Here is a 17,329-nt window from a genome sequence, read left to right as displayed (position 1 = left end):
AAATGATAAACCCACCAAATATTAATTTTTTTACCAGTCTGTGAACACCATTTACCTGCTTCGGGGGGGGGGTTAAAAAACATGAGACACACAAAAAAACACTCCCTAATCAAATGGTAGTATAGCTTAGGAAAAGTTCCCTGAGCTGGAAAGGAGGAGACCGAGAATTTAAATCTCCACTCTTAGTGATGTTTAAATTCCTGTGCAATTTACTAACCTTACTATTGACTGCTGTCATGAACTCCAGTCTAGGAGACAGGGAAGAGCTACTGAACATTCCCCCACCCACTCACCCACAATTTTTAACTAAATTGGCAGAGAGCTTGTGCAAGGTCATTGCAGGCATAGAGTCAAGCTTTCTAACATGACCAACCCAAATTTTATAATTGCACTATACTACATTTCAGTGTGTCTAAACTACTGTACTATTTCTAACCACTATATTACTCACACTCCTCTACCAGAGTCTAGGATAGAATCTAGGTTCCTGATTACCAGTATTCTACTGCTGAATAATAAAATAGTTGTGTTACCCACTCTGAATGTGTGTCAAGTCCTTCTCCAGTGGCTGATCTGGAAAGGGACTTGCAATTACTCCTGTAGCTCAAATAGTAAGGGTCTAATTTAGCACTCTTGAACGTCAGAGGTTTCAAACCTTGCTGCTGATCTGTGGGGGGGAATGGTATGTTTGCATGTGATTCACACTATGAAAAGACCACTTTAAAACAGTTTTTTACTTAAAAATATAATATGTAAATCATAGTGTCAATCATCACAATCATGAGTCATCAAACTTGTATTCTAATGCAAAACCTTAGCAGTGACTCCAGAAGTGTTAAGGCAGAATAACTTCCTGAAGCCATGGTATTTGTGGAAATCATATATGCTAATTTATTGATATAATTGATATAAAAGCATATGAGATGACTGTTAAGGTTTTGCTTTAAATTGCACATTTGAAATTGGGATACGGATTGGTTTTTGGGTATCTTGGAGATTGAATTGAAAGTCTTATGGGGCACTATAATGTGTTATCTGTGGAGTATGCAATATGAAGATGGAAAAGAATGCACAGATTTTCCCCCTTAATTTCTTACTTCCATGCTTTTAAGGTGGCGGATGGATGGGATGTCTCCTGGCACAATTTTACTGTCAGTGAATGTAGTTGTGTGCTGATTAAATTGTAAAACTACTATAACTTCTTTGACATTATTGCAAAAACCTTCCTACTTCTTTCGTATGCATTTTAAGTGAATGTCTAGTTTGTTCAGCCATCTAACTGCTGCATCACTGAGGGTAGCAAGGCATTACAATTTACCCTTCTGTCTTCTAATGGTGCGCTCCTCTACCACATTTTTGACCATCTGCTTTGCTGCTTGGTAGTCACATTGTGGAGACTGGATTAAGCCAAATTTCTGTGTTGTGGCAGCCATTCTGGCTGTTCCAGGCCACAGATTGTTAAGCCTAGTCTAGGATCTGCATCCCAGATCACAAACTGTTGTATCTAAATAAGGCCTTCTGAAATTAGTCAGCATGCCTGTCTCTCTATCCCAGAGCTGCTGCCAGTCTGTCACACAGCTGTTGGCTCTGATATGCCATTGTTCAGCTGAGCTTTGGCAGCGTTAGATATGAGTGATGAACAGCTATTGCAAAAGGATATAATGAAATCAGTCGTAATCACTGCAGGTGTAGGTGTTTTCTCCTGGAGGCAAGCAGATCTTCTTGTGGAATTATGCATTGCTTATTTGCACCTATTGGAATCATTGTCAGCCTTGTGTGTAGCAGGTTGCTTTAATGTGTCATAGCCCTCCATACTGTTTTAGGGTGACGTTATCTTGTCTTCACTTTTGGGGAGCTATCTGAGCCAACAAATACAAAGTTAATGTTAATGTGTGACTAAGGCAACCACTAATGATATGGGTGGTTGTGTTCTGCTCTGAATAAACAAGACTCACATGACTACTTCTTCCCCAAACTGCTGCAAAATATTTTGCTGGAGTGAATATCAGCACCAGGACTGAGGTTTGTAGAACATTTGCCTCTACTTCCGAGGAGGATCCTGGGTTTTGGCAGTATGGGAGGTGATCTTTTTCTTTAAGTGTCCTAGATGAGGTTGGTGTGTTAGACTGTGGTCCAGATTGATTCCTAAATAAGTGGCAACTGGCTGGAAATGGGGTGGACTGTCCTCAACACAGGCGGTCAGGAGTTGATTGGCCAGGTGGTTGTTCAGATGGAAGGTTGTGGCTATCATCTTAGACTCACTTAATCTAAGATTCCACTGACAAAGGTAAACGGACAGAGAATTAATGTACTGGGCAAGTGACCCATCTATATCCTGTAGATAATTACCAACGTCCGCAAGACATAAGTCATCTGTGTACATGTACTTATTGGCCTTAGTTGTTGGTAGGTTGTAGGTATATATGTTGAAAAGGAGAGGAGCCAGAACAGATACTTTTGCGAGTCTGCTGTGGAGATTCCTGAGCTGGCTGACTTTGTCTCCAGCTTGTGAGATGAAACTGCAGTTTATTTCCACGATGAACCAGACCAGAGTTAAGAGGGAATAGTCAGCAACATATCTCTAATTTGTGTCACGTAGAAGCTTACAGAGAGCCTGATTTTGATGCGCATCAGCAAGGTTATTGAACCACAAGTGCCCTTTGTTCAGGCTGTGATCAGACAACCCGAGTTCAAATTATTCGCCTAACACAAGACATTGAAGATAGCTTCAAGAAGGGCAAGAAAGTTGGTGCTGTTCTGTGGATCTGTCAGCTGTATATGGTACTGTCTGGCATGTGGGGCTGATCACCAAGTTGTAGCAGACTGTAAGCCCATGGCGGAGTCTGCCTATTATCATCATGGAAATGATGATGAATCGGAGAAACTTTCCTGATTTAATTAGAAATCATATTCAAGTTAATATAAATCCATTTTTCAGTTTGTCAAAAATGTTCTGTATGTAAGTTTACATTAATGCCCAATCCAAAGAATCTGCAAGGTTTGCATTTAATTACAAATCAATAGAATATAATGAATCCCCTTACTTATCAACAACTGTTCTCCATTTTCTCTTATAAAACATCAGTTGAAAGCCTATCCAGACAAATAGCTCTTACGTTGTCTCCTGAAGCGTGTCCATCTTGGAATATGAAGAATTTCCAAGGGAGGCAGGTTCAAAAAATATGGACATCTAATAACATTGCCACTGATTGTGAAAATTAAAAATCAGAACTCAGCAGCTCTTGACTCCTATTGTGAGACATGGAAAATGGGGTGATCTCTCAGGTAATCATGTCCTCCAAAGCCATTTAGAGATTTTACATTATAACTAACATCTCCAGTTGTATTCAAATGAACAGATAACCAGTACGGATCTTGGAGCACTGGTGGTATGGAATCAAAATTGCCTTCCCCTCTCAAGACTTTTTGTAGTAGCTGAAGTTTGAGTCTGATTCAACAATAGTCTTTGTTGGAGTGCATTTCAGTAATCTAGTCTTGAAGCTACAATGGTTTAGATCACTGGGGCAAGGTTCATCTCAGAAAGACATGGACTCAAATTAGGTCTGATATAGATGAAAAAGGGACCGTATGCCACAGCATCACCTGAGAATCCAGGAGTGATGGATCTAGAAATAACACTCAGATTGCAGACTATTGGGAAGGATGGACAACACACTTTGAGAGGCAGAAGAGGAGTGCAGTTTTTATCAGCATTACTTTTTCGTCTTATTCAAAGTCACACCTATCCTGCTTGCTCACCTCCACTCTTCCATTTCATTCTGTTACTCGAAAACTGCAGACACTGGGTTTGACTTTAAAAAAGGAGATGAAGGCCTTACATAAGGATCATTGGGGGTGGAAGGATCCTTGAAAGATTTGCCTTTTGGAAATTTGCAGAAAGCACTGAGCACACTTACTGAAGAATTATCCTATCCTCTTCAAAAACAGTTGTGGTCAGTGATATCCAAGATTATTTATCTACAAAGACACGTGAGTCCTTAACCTGATCTTATTACCAGGAGAAGTTTATAAGAGATAATGGTACTCCTTCTGAAATAAACCCCAACTTTTGCCAGACTGGTAGAGGGAAAAAGTATGGGTTAGGGGCTGGGTGCTCTACTCAGTTTCACACTGCTTCTCAATTAAGTTACAGGGGTTTGAGAAAGATGAAGGAAGGAAGATGGATGACCCCCAAAATACTTGGAGGGTGAGAAATGAGGAAGAGAGTGGGAACCTCACTTTTCAGCAGCCAGGAAGTTGTTGAGGGCAGTGTGATGGGATTCACCACTGACTCCCTGTGGCCAGGAGTGGCTGCTCCCTTCCTGCTGGGTGTCTCCTGACCAAGGCTGCTCTGCCTCTGCAGTGTCCTGCCTCTTCCTGTTACTTGGCCATTTGGCCAGGTCGCTTAAATAAAGTGAGGTAATAAGAATTCCCTTTCAGGGTGCATCAGAATCTGGTCCTACTTTCCTTCAGGGAGGGGTCTTCAGGCAATGGTTGTCTGGTAAGCTCTTGCCTTCAGTCAGCCCTTTCCTCAGGAGCTGAGGGCTGAAGATCTGTTCTCTTCCCTGATCTGCCAACAAGAGCTGGGGGCTGAAGATCTGTTCTCTTCCCTGGTCTGCTAACAAGAGAGCTCCTCTGCTCCCCTTTTAAGTTCCTCCTCATTCCTGTGCATGCAGGTGTGGCAGGGTGGAACTGCCTGAGCCCAGAGCAGATCTTAACCCATTGTTGTTCAGTATGGGATTTATATACCCCATCACAGCATGGGTAGACTCTTTCCATCCTCTGCCCCTTTCAGGATGGTTTCAGAGTAACAGCTGTGTTAGTCTGTATTCGCAAAAAGAAAAGGAGTACTTGTGGCACCTTAGAGACTAACCAATTTATTTGAGCATGAGCTTTCGTGAGCTACAGCTCACTTCATCGGATGCATACTGTGGAAATTGCAGAATATCATTATTATATACACAGACACCATGAAACAATACCTCCTCCCACCCCACTCTCCTGCTGGTAATAGCTTATCTAAAGTGATCATCGAGATGGGCCATTTCCAGCACAAATCCAAGTTTTCTCACCCTCCGCCCCCCCACAGACAAACTCACTCTCTTGCTGGTAATAGCCCATCCAAAGTGACCACTGTCTTCACAATGTGTATGATAATCAAGGTGGGCCATTTCCTGCAGAAATCCAGGTTCTCTCACCCCCTCACCCCCCTCCAAAAACCACACACACAAACTCACTCTCCTGCTGGTAATAACCTATCCAAAGTGACCACTCTCCTTACATCGTGCATGAAAATCAAGGTGGGCCATTTCCAGCACAAATACAGGTTTTCTTACCCCCCCCCCCACACACACACAAACTCACTCTCCTGCTGGCAATAGCTCATCCAAACTGACCACTCTCCCCACAATGTGCATGACAATCAAGGTGGGCCACTTCCAGCATAAATCCAAGTTTAACCAGAAGGCCGGGGGGTGGGGGGGGTAAGGAAAAAACAAGGGGAAATAGGCTACCTTGCATAATGACTTAGCCACTCCCAGTCTCTATTTAAGCCTAAATTAATAGTATCCAATTTGCAAATGAATTCCAATTCAGCAGTTTCTCGCTGGACTCTGGATTTGAAGTTTTTTTGTTGTAAGATAGTGACCTTCATGTCTCTGATTGCGTGACCATAGAGATTGAAGTGTTCTCCGACTGGCTTATGAATGTTATAATTCTTGACATCTGATTTGTGTCCATTTATTCTTTTACGTAGAGACTGTCCAGTTTGACCAATGTACATGGCAGAGGGGCATTGCTGGCACATGATGGCATATATCACATTGGTGGATGTGCAGGTGAACGAGCCTCTGATAGTGTGGCTGATGTTATTAGGCCCTGTGATGGTGTCCCCTGAATAGATATGTGGGCACAGTTGGCAACGGGCTTTGTTGCAAGGATAGGTTCCTGGGTTAGTGGCTCTGTTGTGTGGTATGTGGTTGTTGGTGAGTATTTGCTTCAGGTTGAGGGGCTGTCTGTAGGCAAGGACTGGCCTGTCTCCCAAGATTTGTGAGAGAGTTGGGTCATCCTTCAGGATAGGTTGTAGATCCTTAATAATGCGTTGGAGGGGTTTTAGTTGGGGGCTGAAGGTGACGGCTAGTGGCGTTCTGTTATTTTCTTTGTTAGGCCTGTCCTGGATTTCTGCAGGAAATGGCCCACCTTGATTATCATACACATTGTGAAGAGAGTGGTCACTTTGGATGGGCTATTACCAGCAAGAGAGTGAGTTTGTCTGTGGGGGGGGGGGCGGAGGGTGAGAAAACTTGGATTTGTGCTGGAAATGGCCCATCTCGATGATCACTTTAGATAAGCTATTACCAGCAGGAGAGTGGGGTGGGAGGAGGTATTGTTTCATGGTGTCTGTGTATATAATAATGATATTCTGCAATTTCCACGGTATGCATCCGAAGAAGTGAGCTGTAGCTCACGAAAGCTCATGCTCAAATAAATTTATTAGTCTCTAAGGTGCCACAAGTACTCCTTTTCTTTTCAGGATGGTGTAGCTGGAGAAATGCTCTCCCTTTCACTAGCTAGTTGGGAGAGAGGGACAAAGAAAGTGGAACTCTGCATCTTTTTGAGGATGGAATCTGGGGTCACCTGGGCATATTGCATGTCCTTACATGCTTTGATGACTCCTAAAGGCAGCCATTACCCATATTCTGGCTGAGGCATCCATAGGAGGAAGGCTTACTGGGAGGGATGTTTCTTCTATGGCCCATTGTTAGAGTGAAGTGTCCTTAATGGGCCATCACACTTGAATAGTTCATTCACAATGGGCTGGCTAGACTGGATGTAAACTACCTTGTGAGTGTTACCCCAGGAACAAACGTATTTGAGATACAGAAACATAGCCAATATTCATAACTTCAGATACAGTGATGATACGTGGATTTAAACAGGATAATCTTATTTAGCAGATCATAACTTTTCCATTGACACCTTACATGATAGACTTTGTACAAGAATTGTTGCAGTTGTAGAACAGTGGGAATATCAACGATATAAATGGTCATATTGCAATCATACAGCATCACAAGGTGTCTGGTAAATTTTTCCAGATTAGCAAGATGGGCATATACCACAAAATGTAATACATTTCTCTTATTTAATGTGGTGCATGGCTGATGCTGAAAAGGAAGATTTTTCTAGCTCAGGTCACCACTAACTTATGTTCAAAGTTTTCTCTTCATATCTGCCTGTTTCTAATTCAACTATGTTGCTTAATGTGGATTTGAGACAGTTCTGCCCACTTTCAGTAATACCAGCCTCTCACTGAGAACCTCTAACGTGCACAAAGTGAAAGACATGAGAACTACCCCAGTTTTGAAGAGCAGGTGCATGCTAGCAGATTATTATTTAGGTACGGAGGCTTCAGTCAGCTTCTTAAACTCACAACCAAATTTCAGAGATCTACAGTGAAGTCTTCAGTGTATTGTTTGTTGCAAAATAAGGGTATTTTATAATGGATCAATCATGTAGCTTGGTAAGACTTAATAGAATTGTAAAAAACAAGACACTCAAAGAAACAAAAAAACCTTGGTGGTTTCACTTCTTAGAGAACCATCTGAACATTTTCTTTGGTTTCATTCCATGTGGGTTCAAGCCCCCTGAGTTTCAAAGAAAGCTAAAATCTCAAAACAAACCCCAGACAGAACTTCCAATACAGTATTACTTTTTTAGTTTGGCAACACGCACAACTGAGAATTTCAATTTCTTATGTAAAACCAAAAACCATTCCAGGTTTGCTCAAAACTGGGCTTAATTTTGCAAATATTGAAGAATAATTTGTCAAATCTGATTTGAATTTTGAGTTTTTCATGAAACAAGGAGAGTTTTGTATAGTTTCAGTTATCATTGTCAACATTTTGTACAGCTGTAAGTTAAAAGATTTATGTCATGAGATTTTGATATTTTGCTATATTACTGTATAGTCTGATTAAAAGCTTTGTATTTTTGCTCACTAGTTGAGTTTAGGGACCACATTGTTAATATCGCTTGTATTTAAATACTGCTTTATTGAGGAGAGCTGCCTTACAGCTTTGCCATGTTAATAGTGATTATGGTTATTGACTTGTGACTTAATTTGCTGATGCTAAGAAACTTTCAGTCTCTTTCAGGTTTTAGTTTATAGTTTCCTCTTTGAGAGCTGCTAAATCAATGAGACAGCTTACTCTTGCATGGCAAACATTTCTGTTACTTTCAGTACACCACCTATCTCTTGCCTGCAGTACCATTAATATGTCTTCACAGTAATGTTATGCCAATGAAAGCTGTAACAGCAATATAAATCGATTCAGGAGGTACATGGATAGAGTGTGTCCTTTTCTTTTCTTGAATTGGTTGTGGGCACATTTAAAGAAGTGACCTGTTGTAAATGATCCTGCAACTGGGAATTTCAGGAGTGTGATTGAGATATGCAGGTTAACTGTGGCAGCAGTTCAAACAACACAGTTCATTGGTGAGAAGCTAATCTTTTGTCTGACTGCTCATTGGAGGGAAAATAGTTGTCTGTGCTGCTATTCACCCCACCACCTCCTCTAAAGATTATTTTAAAAAGTAGTACTTCCCCTTTTTATTGTAGTGAAATTAGTGTCACTATTCCTACATATAGTAAATCATTAGGGCCATGTAGTTTCCTATATATAGAAATTTACTGAGATAATATAATCAACATGTTGCTTGGTACTAATCGATTAAACATTTATAATATAAATATTTTCTTCCTACTTGTTCATTTTAACAATCTAAATGCTGCAGTTTATGATAGTTGGAGTTTTCTAACATTCTGCTGAAGTAGTTAGTTGTTTACCATTTTACTCTGCTTCATTATTTATTTATTTTATTTTATTTATTTATTAATAATAATTTATTGGTAATGCAGCAGCTCTTGGTGGGGACCCCCAATCATTGCTGAAGGCTCTGTGTGCCATCACAAAACAAATAAGTAGTTGTGCAAGGTGCTATTTAAATATATATTATACACTTTGTGCCCTGAAGTACTTATAATCTAGTAAAACAAACCTGGTCAGTGGGGGTGGGGGAAGGGATAAAACACACATCATGTCTTTATTTATATGCATTTTATGTAGATACTTTTATCTACAACTACTACCAAATTGTGTGCTTTGTTTTCAGTATTATACTAGCCTAACAGCTTTTTTTTTTTAAACAAACTGTTGCCTTCCCCAACTATTGTATATATGCCTATTGATAAAATTACACAGGTCAAGATTTTCAGAACTAGCAATTTTGTGTACCTGAATATTTGGGTGTTCAACTTGGCACCTAAAAAGGGTGTTTCAGAAGGCATATTCAGCCCTTTCTAGAAAACTGAGGCACCTGGAATCTTTAGTCAAGCTTGAAAATGATAACCAAAATTACCTTTCTGTGCCAAAACTCTAAAATAAAACCCCATCCAACATCCATAGGGTTGGCAACTTCCAGCCTCTGGTGTCACATGGGGAGGCCTTCAGGTATGTAAAGCCAGAAGTGCCTCTGGTCTCATGTTTGCTCTATGTGTTAGATTGGTTGTCACGAGTGAATTTCAAATGGTTTTGTGCAAATTGGTTGTCATGAAAATCTGCAGGACTAATTCAGACCTGATTCTACAAGCTGTTCGTGGGTGGACTCCTGTGCCCATTTCTGTGTCCAGTCCTGTTGACTTTGGTGGGGTTGTGCACTGACTCATTACATGGGTCCTCACTCTCAGATTTGAGCTTCCAGATTTGAGGCTTCTGGTACTTGCCTGAAATACATCAATGTTCCTTAAAAGGGTTGGTGAAATCACTGTTGAAATTGTTTCTGACTGAAACTAGGGAACAGGGAATCATTGGATTTTTTCTAAATTTAAAAACATACTCTTTTTAGAGCAGCAGTTTACAAACATTTTGAGCTGAGCCCTGCCTTTGAGTTAAAATTTTTGGTTGTGCCCCCACAACCAAGACAAAAATAGAGACATGCAAAAGTATGCTTGTTAACTGTCATAACCATACAGAAAGAAAAGGAGTACTTGTGGCACCTTAGAGACTAACCAATTTATTTGAGCATAAGCTTTCGTGAGCTACAGCTCACTTCATCCGATGAAGTGAGCTGTAGCTCATGAAAGCTTATGCTCAAATAAATTGGTTAGTCTCTAAGGTGCCACAAGTACTTCTTTTCTTTTTGCAAATACAGACTAACACGGCTGTTACTCTGAAATAACCATACAGCTAAGAGTAGCCTAGAATTCCTCCTTCCTGTAAGGGGTTAAGAAGCTCAAATAACCTGGTTGGCACCTGACCAAAAGGACCAATGGGGAAAGAAGATACTTTCAAATCTTGGGGGCGGGGAGGCTTTTATGTGTGTGTTCTCTTGGGAAGCAGAGAAGCATCAGAAAACTCCTTCTCCTTTTAACCATCCTAAAAGTCTCTCATATTACAAAAATTGTAAGTAAAAGCCAGGCAAGGCTTGTTAGATTATCTTTTGTTTTGCTTGTGAATTTTTCCTTTGCTGGAGGGAGGTTTATTCCTGTTTTTTGTAACTTTGAAACTAAGCCTAGAGGAAGTTCTGCTATGTTTTTGAATCTTTTATTACCCTGTAAAGTTATTTTCCATCCTGATTTTACAAAGGTGATTTTTACCTTTTTTTTAAATAAAATCGTTCTTTTAAGAACCTGACTGATTTCTCTATTATCCTAAGACCCAGGGGCTTGGGTTGGTGATCACTTTGTAACCAGTTGGTTAGGATATTATTCTCAAGCCTCCCCAGGAAAGGGGGTGTAAGGGCTTGGGGGGATATTTTGGGGGAATAAGAATTCCAAGTGGTCCTTTCCCTGATTCTTTGTTAAATCACTTGGTGGTGGCAGCGTACCGTCCAAGGGCAAAGAATTTGTGCCTTGGGGAAGTTTTAACCTACTCTGGTAGAAATAAGCTTAGGGGGTCTTTCATGCGGGTCCCCACATCTGTACCCCTAGAGTTCAGAGTTGGGAGGGAACCCTGACAATAGCCTATTCATAAAACGAACAGAGACTGTAATACAACTTTAAATTGCCCACACCTGTAAGTTTTAAATACACAGATACTTACTAATGGCACAGCCAAGGCTTCCTTAGCAGTGGGCTGCTTCTACCTTACTAGCTAGTTAGCCTGTTGAGGTGAGTCAGGGGGTTAAGGTGGCATTCCCTCCCTGCACCGCCATGTGGGGCTGGCCCGAGACACCTGCTGCTGCCGCTCAGTCCCCCGAGCATTCCTCCACGCTCCCCTTGAAGGGGGGCACACCCCACAGTTTGAAAAACTCTGTTTTAGAGAGGTACAGTATGCTGCATGGAATGTCTCTTTTTTTGGTGCCCCTTGACCTGCTAACATTCAGTTACACAAGGAAATTAATTTCATAAGAGTCTGGAGAAGTGATGTTCACCAGTGAGAGCCAGTTTCCTGGCTTCTGTTCTTTGCCAGACTTGGCTGGTAAAGATTTACCAGCTAATTCAAAATTCCAGATTTATTACAAAATAACCTGAAAGAGGAAAGCTTGTTGTTAATAATAATAAACCCAATAGTGTTTTTCTGTGCAGTGCTGCTCTAAATCAGTAGTTGATTCCTTCTTGTGTGATGATTTAATGTGGTCTGATTTGCATTCAAATCGTTTGTTCAGCACTCTTAAATTAGCTATAGGGTCTACTTGCTAATCATGTTTTAATTTAGCAATGAAGAATATAAATCGTCTGGTGTATTTGGCTGTACATGCTGTTGATTTAGTTGAACTAGCACTTATTGTTTTGAGAAATTCATCATTTTATCTAAAGACAGTGGTAGCTCACAGTATGTCAGTTTGCTAATGCTGCTTTTTTTTAAAAGAGCACACTTTATCTAATGACAGGTTTATCTAATATGGCCTCTCAGTAGACCAAAGGTAAGAAATACATGAAAACAAATAAGAAGCTGTTTCTCCAAAAGACTGTAATAATGGTGGTTTGAGCTCAGAGTTCTGGACTAAATGGCTGATGTACTGTCCTATAATTTGTGTGTGTAAGATAACACCTATCACTTTTTTTTTTTTTAACTACAGAACACTGTTAATAAGAGACAGTGACAACCCAGTGACTCAAGTCTTTTTGTTCTGTTAACATTAGATATTTCAGATAATTAAAGCTACAAATGTTATGTTAGGAGGATTGAAAAAATGTAAGATAAATCATGCGATGTTGGTGAGAAGTTATTTCTAACTAAAAAATGAAGATCCCAGTACAGTATTAATGTAAAATTAGAATAAAGTTGTGGGGAAAATTAAAAGTTTTTCATGTGCAAACAAATCATTTGGATTTCATTTGCTTTCCTGTAGTGTTCTTAATTATTTCTGTTACCTGCACATTAGGGGCATCCAGCTTTACCGTCTTCCTCAGGCTCAAGATGTAACCCTTACTCTCTGCTGGTTTGCGGGGTCTTTCACCAGTGAAATAACATTACACAGTGAAATCCCTAACATATGTTTGTAAACAATCACCACAACAGAATGCACACAGTAAGCATACAATGCTCACCACTCCCAATAAGGCAGACAAATGTTTCCTGCTGGCCAGGATCAGGTCGTCCAGGGACTCCAGCTTCTGCACGATATAGGTGGCAGGATGTTGTGGTCTGGCAGTTCGGATCTTGGGGCTGTGTCCTGGAGTTGATTCCAAAAAACTTCCTTTTGGACCTCAGTTGATATAGTGAAACTTGAGTCCTGCTTAGCTATACCTTAACCAATCATTTTACTGAAGTATTACAAAATAATTCTTTGACTAATCGTAATGTATTTCAAAATAATCCTTTACCCAGTCCTATCCCACCACCTTAGTTGATTTACACCTTGCAAAATTAGTTATGTAATAGACAGAAACAATCAAAGAACCAGACAGAAACTATACAGATAAACAGTGGAGAACTAGGGACCATAAAAGCAAAACAATAAAGAAGTAGAGATTTCACACTAAGTGATTCCTTGTAATTAAAAATCTTCAGCCAGGATGATGTTACTGTAAATTATGAAAGGTTTTTCATGTGCAGGTATTACATTGTCTTTAGGACGTGTGTTAAAATTTTTTGGCATCCAAGTAATTTTAAGTTAAATTCCAGCCTGGAGGGAGTACTTATAGAGCTGTAAACCTATAGAAAAACAACTTACATGGGAAGTCCTGACCCAGTTGCTGTAAATGCCAATGTAGTTGATCAATACATGCAGGTGAATGAATGGGAGATACAGAGAATGGATTTAAGCAGCAGGTCGCAACTTTATTTAACACTGGGAAGGGTGCATGGCACCCCACTTCCTGCTCTCTCCAGCAGGCATTTAACTGGGTCCAGAATCGTGTTCAGGACTCCCAACACAGAACCAGTAACATGGAGTCATCCCGCTTTGGCTCACCCCTATGACTCAGCTTGCTTCTGAATCCTTCCTACCTCCCCTGCAAAAAGGTTGGGGGATAGAGGCTCCCAAGGGAGGAGCTCAGTCTACAAAGACTTCAGGTCTCCTGTTTTCCCATGAGCAGAAGGACCACGAACAAAATCCCAGGTTGCATTTACCTCTGGGAACTGGTCTGTCTTTTCCTTCAATTCGTTGGATACCAGCTGTAAGGTGTGACAAGCTAAAACAAGTTTTTCTTTTTCTCACTTTAAGCCTTTTTAAATCTTAATGCTATAACCTAACTATGCCTCCATGTGGGTATAATAGTCAAAACTAGATCTTGTTAGTGGCAGAGTTGTTCACCTCAGATTTTTATAGCATTTGGAAAAATTCTTTGACAGAGATCTAGGTGAATAAATTGTAGAATGAACATTTTGGCACTGTGTGCCCTATTTGTTCGCAGTCTTTACAGTGGCGCATTCTCCTGCATTTATTAACTGGAAGTAGACCAGCACTGAATCAGGGCTTAGTACGTTCGCTTCAGGAAGAACTCTTCAGAACAATAGCTCCAAAAGCTGAAAAATACTATGTTAAAGTTTATAACAAGCATTACTCAACTCAAACCATTTGCACTAGAGCCTTAACAGGAATTTAGGGATTTTCCTGAAGAAAAATTTCAAATTCCTTAACAAATCAGTAATTGCTAGGAAAAACCACAGGATCATAGAAATAGAGGTAGCAAGGAACTCAAGAGGCCCTTTAGACATCCCTGGCAAGTGTTTGTCCAACCTTGTCTTAAAAACCTCCAATGATGGGGATTATACAACCTCCCTTGGTAACCTATTCAAGTATTTAATTATCCTTATAGTTAGAAAGCTTTTCCTAATATCTAACCTAAATCACCCTTACTGCAGATTAAGCCCATTACTCTTGTCCTGCCTTGAGTGGATACTGAGAGCAATTACTATCTTCTTTATAATAGATGTTAAAATAATTGAAGACTGTTCTCTGTTCCTTACTCCTTTTCCCCTAGTCTTCTTTTCTCAAGGCTAAACTTGCCTAATTCTTTTAACCTTTCCTCATAGTTTAGGTTTTCTAAACTTTTTATCACTTTAGTTGTTCCTCTCGACTCTTTTCTGTTTTCCACATCTTTCTTAAAGTATGTTGCCCAAAACTGGACACAGTACTCCAGCTGAGGCCTCCCCAGTGCTCAATACAGTGCAACAATTACCTCTTGTGAATTGCATATAATATTCCTGTTAATACACCCAGAATATTAGCCCTTTTCACAACTGCATCACATCGTTGGCTTATATGCAACTTGTGATCCACTTTAATAACCTCCTAATAATCTCCAAACGATGGGGTGCACCCCCCTGGTGGAGTGCGGAGGAATGTTCAGGGGGCACAGTGGGGCCTGAGCCAACCCCAGTTGGGGGCAGGGAGGAAGCATCGCCCAGCCCCTCTCTGCCCCCAGCTCCATTCTGGCCTCACCCTCAGCCCCAGCTTGGCTCCCGGCCTCGGGCCCCAGCCTCAGCCTTGCTCCCAGCCGCAGCTTCGGCTCCTGGCCCCAATTGTGCCTTTACTCCTGGCCCCAACCGTGGCTCTGGTCCTGGGCCTGGTTCCACTCTTGGCCATGGCCCGGAGCCTGGCCGTGGCTCTGGTCCTGGCCCCAGCTCCCGACTGCAGCTCCTGGGGGTGAGGGGCATGGACAGATCCCATTACAGGTAAGGGGGGGCGTGACAGAAAAAAGTTTGGGGACCACTATCCTAGATCCTTTTTTGCTGTACTACTTATTACTTAGTACTACTATATAATGAGATTTTGAGTAGGGGTCACACTGGAGGGTCTTAGAAAACTAAAGAGTAGGACCAAATTTTTCCCACATACAGTTTTAAAGACGCCTTGCACCGCTAGCCAGTTTATAGTGAGTTCATGGGAAAGAGAACTTCATTATCCACACCATCACCAAAATTAAAAATATTAGTTATATAAAGCTCGTTTAGAAACAAAGCCAGATCTGTTTACTTACAAAAGTTATTGTTGCCGCTCATATATATTTAATATTTTAAAATGTGCAGTAGTTCTGAATTATTTTATAAACACAGTGTGGTAATTTACCTCTTACAATGACCTGATTTACCATGGCTTTACTCCAGTTTTATGCTTTTGTTGCTTCGCTGATTTCAGGAGAGTACCATTGATATAAAACTGGAGCAGTGTAATGCTGAATCAGGAATTTCAAGAGCTAAAAGAGAACTAATTTTAGATGATGCTTTTTGTACAACAGAAACAAACTAAAGCTGAATGAAATTTATACCATTTGTTTAACTCTTCTTATTTTGTTTGAGGCGTATTGATTCTTGTAATACATCAGTCACTTTTAGCTCCTCCTTTGGTCAGAGGTGTTCCTTTAAAACATATTGTGGTTGTTACTCATTTCAGTGGTCAAAAAAGGTGGAAAATATTGTGCTTTGAGATGTATTAAACTGCACAGAACAAAAGACATATGGAACAAAGACTGCAAACTGTGACTAATTGACATACATTGGAATAATGGGAATACAGAATATATCTAATCGTCAGCCATACAAACTCTCGCAAATGATTCTGTTCCTCCTAGGACTTCTTTTGCTGGGCACCTGGCAGGTATTCTTGTTGGATTGATGTACACACTGGGGCCTCTGAAGATGCTCATGAAAGCAACTGCAGGTATGTAGTGAACACTCTTGGCGTGACAAGAAGTTAACAGTCTAGCTTAATATTAAATTTAAGATTTGGGTTATTAGAAATACAATAAATGGAGCCAAGAACAGGATCAAATATTTTTCAAATGTTTGTACTTCCTAAGACAATAAATTATTAAAAAAAGATCGGGGTAAAATTAAAATGCTATTTAAAAACCTTAATTTTAAATGAAATGTAGTAAACCCAGAGAACTATCATGTTGTTATACTGAGTATGGTACATTTCTATCTTTTTATTACCTGTATATATTATATTGGAAGTACCCACATTTTAAAAATGAGCTTTTGGCGTTGTAGACAGTTGTCTAAAGAATTTCCAATATTGTTGATTTTGGTATTGTATTACTACAGGTTTACACAAGGTGCTAGTTAAATGGGGGGGAAATGCAAATACTGCATATCTGTATATTTAGAAATACAAACCATGGGCCCAGTCCTGCAACTCCTTATGTGAGTAGTCCCACTGACTTCACTCTTTCAATGAGGTAAAAATACAAGGGCCACATTACTGAATGTTTGCAGGGCTGGGCCCGATGACAAAGTGTGTTTTATATGTTCATTCAAAAATGTAAATAGTCAAAAGTAGTGCTTTGAATTTTCTATAGTAGCTGATGTTCTCAGCATAACAAAAGCTTTTCACAATAAATATTTGTATAAACTAAAAATATTAATAAATATGGATATGTAGCTTATTTACTTGATAAGGTTGATTAATTAATATTTTTATTAATGATACCTTGTTAAATGTGAATATAGCTAATGTATAATGAGACCACATTATCAGTTCAGAAATCTGTGCTCTGTCTACTTTTCACCAAAGCTGTTATATTAAATGATTTGTTTTAGCTATATTTTTAAATACTAAAATAAATCCTTAACAAATAATCCAGTAGGTCACTAGCCTGAAGATTTATCCTACTTGCTGTCAGTGCTTGAAGTGCATGCAGGGTTTGGTGATGAAGCCTCCGTAAGTTCTAGATATATAGGACTTTTAAGTGACAAAACCAAGAGAGAGAGAGATTTCACAACCCACTTGGTTGATATGAGACAGTTCGCACCTTTTTTACAGGTGAATCTTTCACCCATCTGTAGCAGTACTGTCTGGTGGTAGAACCAGTGTAGTACAGTGGGTGGAGCAGGATTTGAAGAGAGCTCTTTGCTGCCGGAAGGATATCACTTGGGCA

General features: G+C 40.1%; 1 protein-coding gene across 11 annotated transcripts in view; it reads left to right on the top strand.

Annotated features, from left to right (window-relative positions):
- The window catches only part of RHBDD1 (rhomboid domain containing 1), an 89,877-nt gene that overhangs the window by 24,080 nt on the left and 48,468 nt on the right, over positions 1-17,329 (top strand). For all 11 annotated transcript variants that reach the window (XR_003563636.3, XM_027817351.3, XM_043521949.1 and 8 more), the window contains one exon: positions 16,022-16,110. Coding sequence is in view for 10 of the 11 variants with exons in the window: in XM_027817351.3 (XP_027673152.1) it covers positions 16,022-16,110 (89 nt within the window). In the remaining variant the exon portion in view is untranslated. The remainder of the gene's footprint in view (positions 1-16,021; positions 16,111-17,329) is intronic.

The sequence above is a fragment of the Chelonia mydas genome, chromosome 9, assembly GCF_015237465.2.
Source record: "Chelonia mydas isolate rCheMyd1 chromosome 9, rCheMyd1.pri.v2, whole genome shotgun sequence".
Taxonomy (NCBI): Eukaryota; Metazoa; Chordata; order Testudines; family Cheloniidae; genus Chelonia; species Chelonia mydas.
This window is presented reverse-complemented; position numbering and strand designations above follow the sequence as displayed.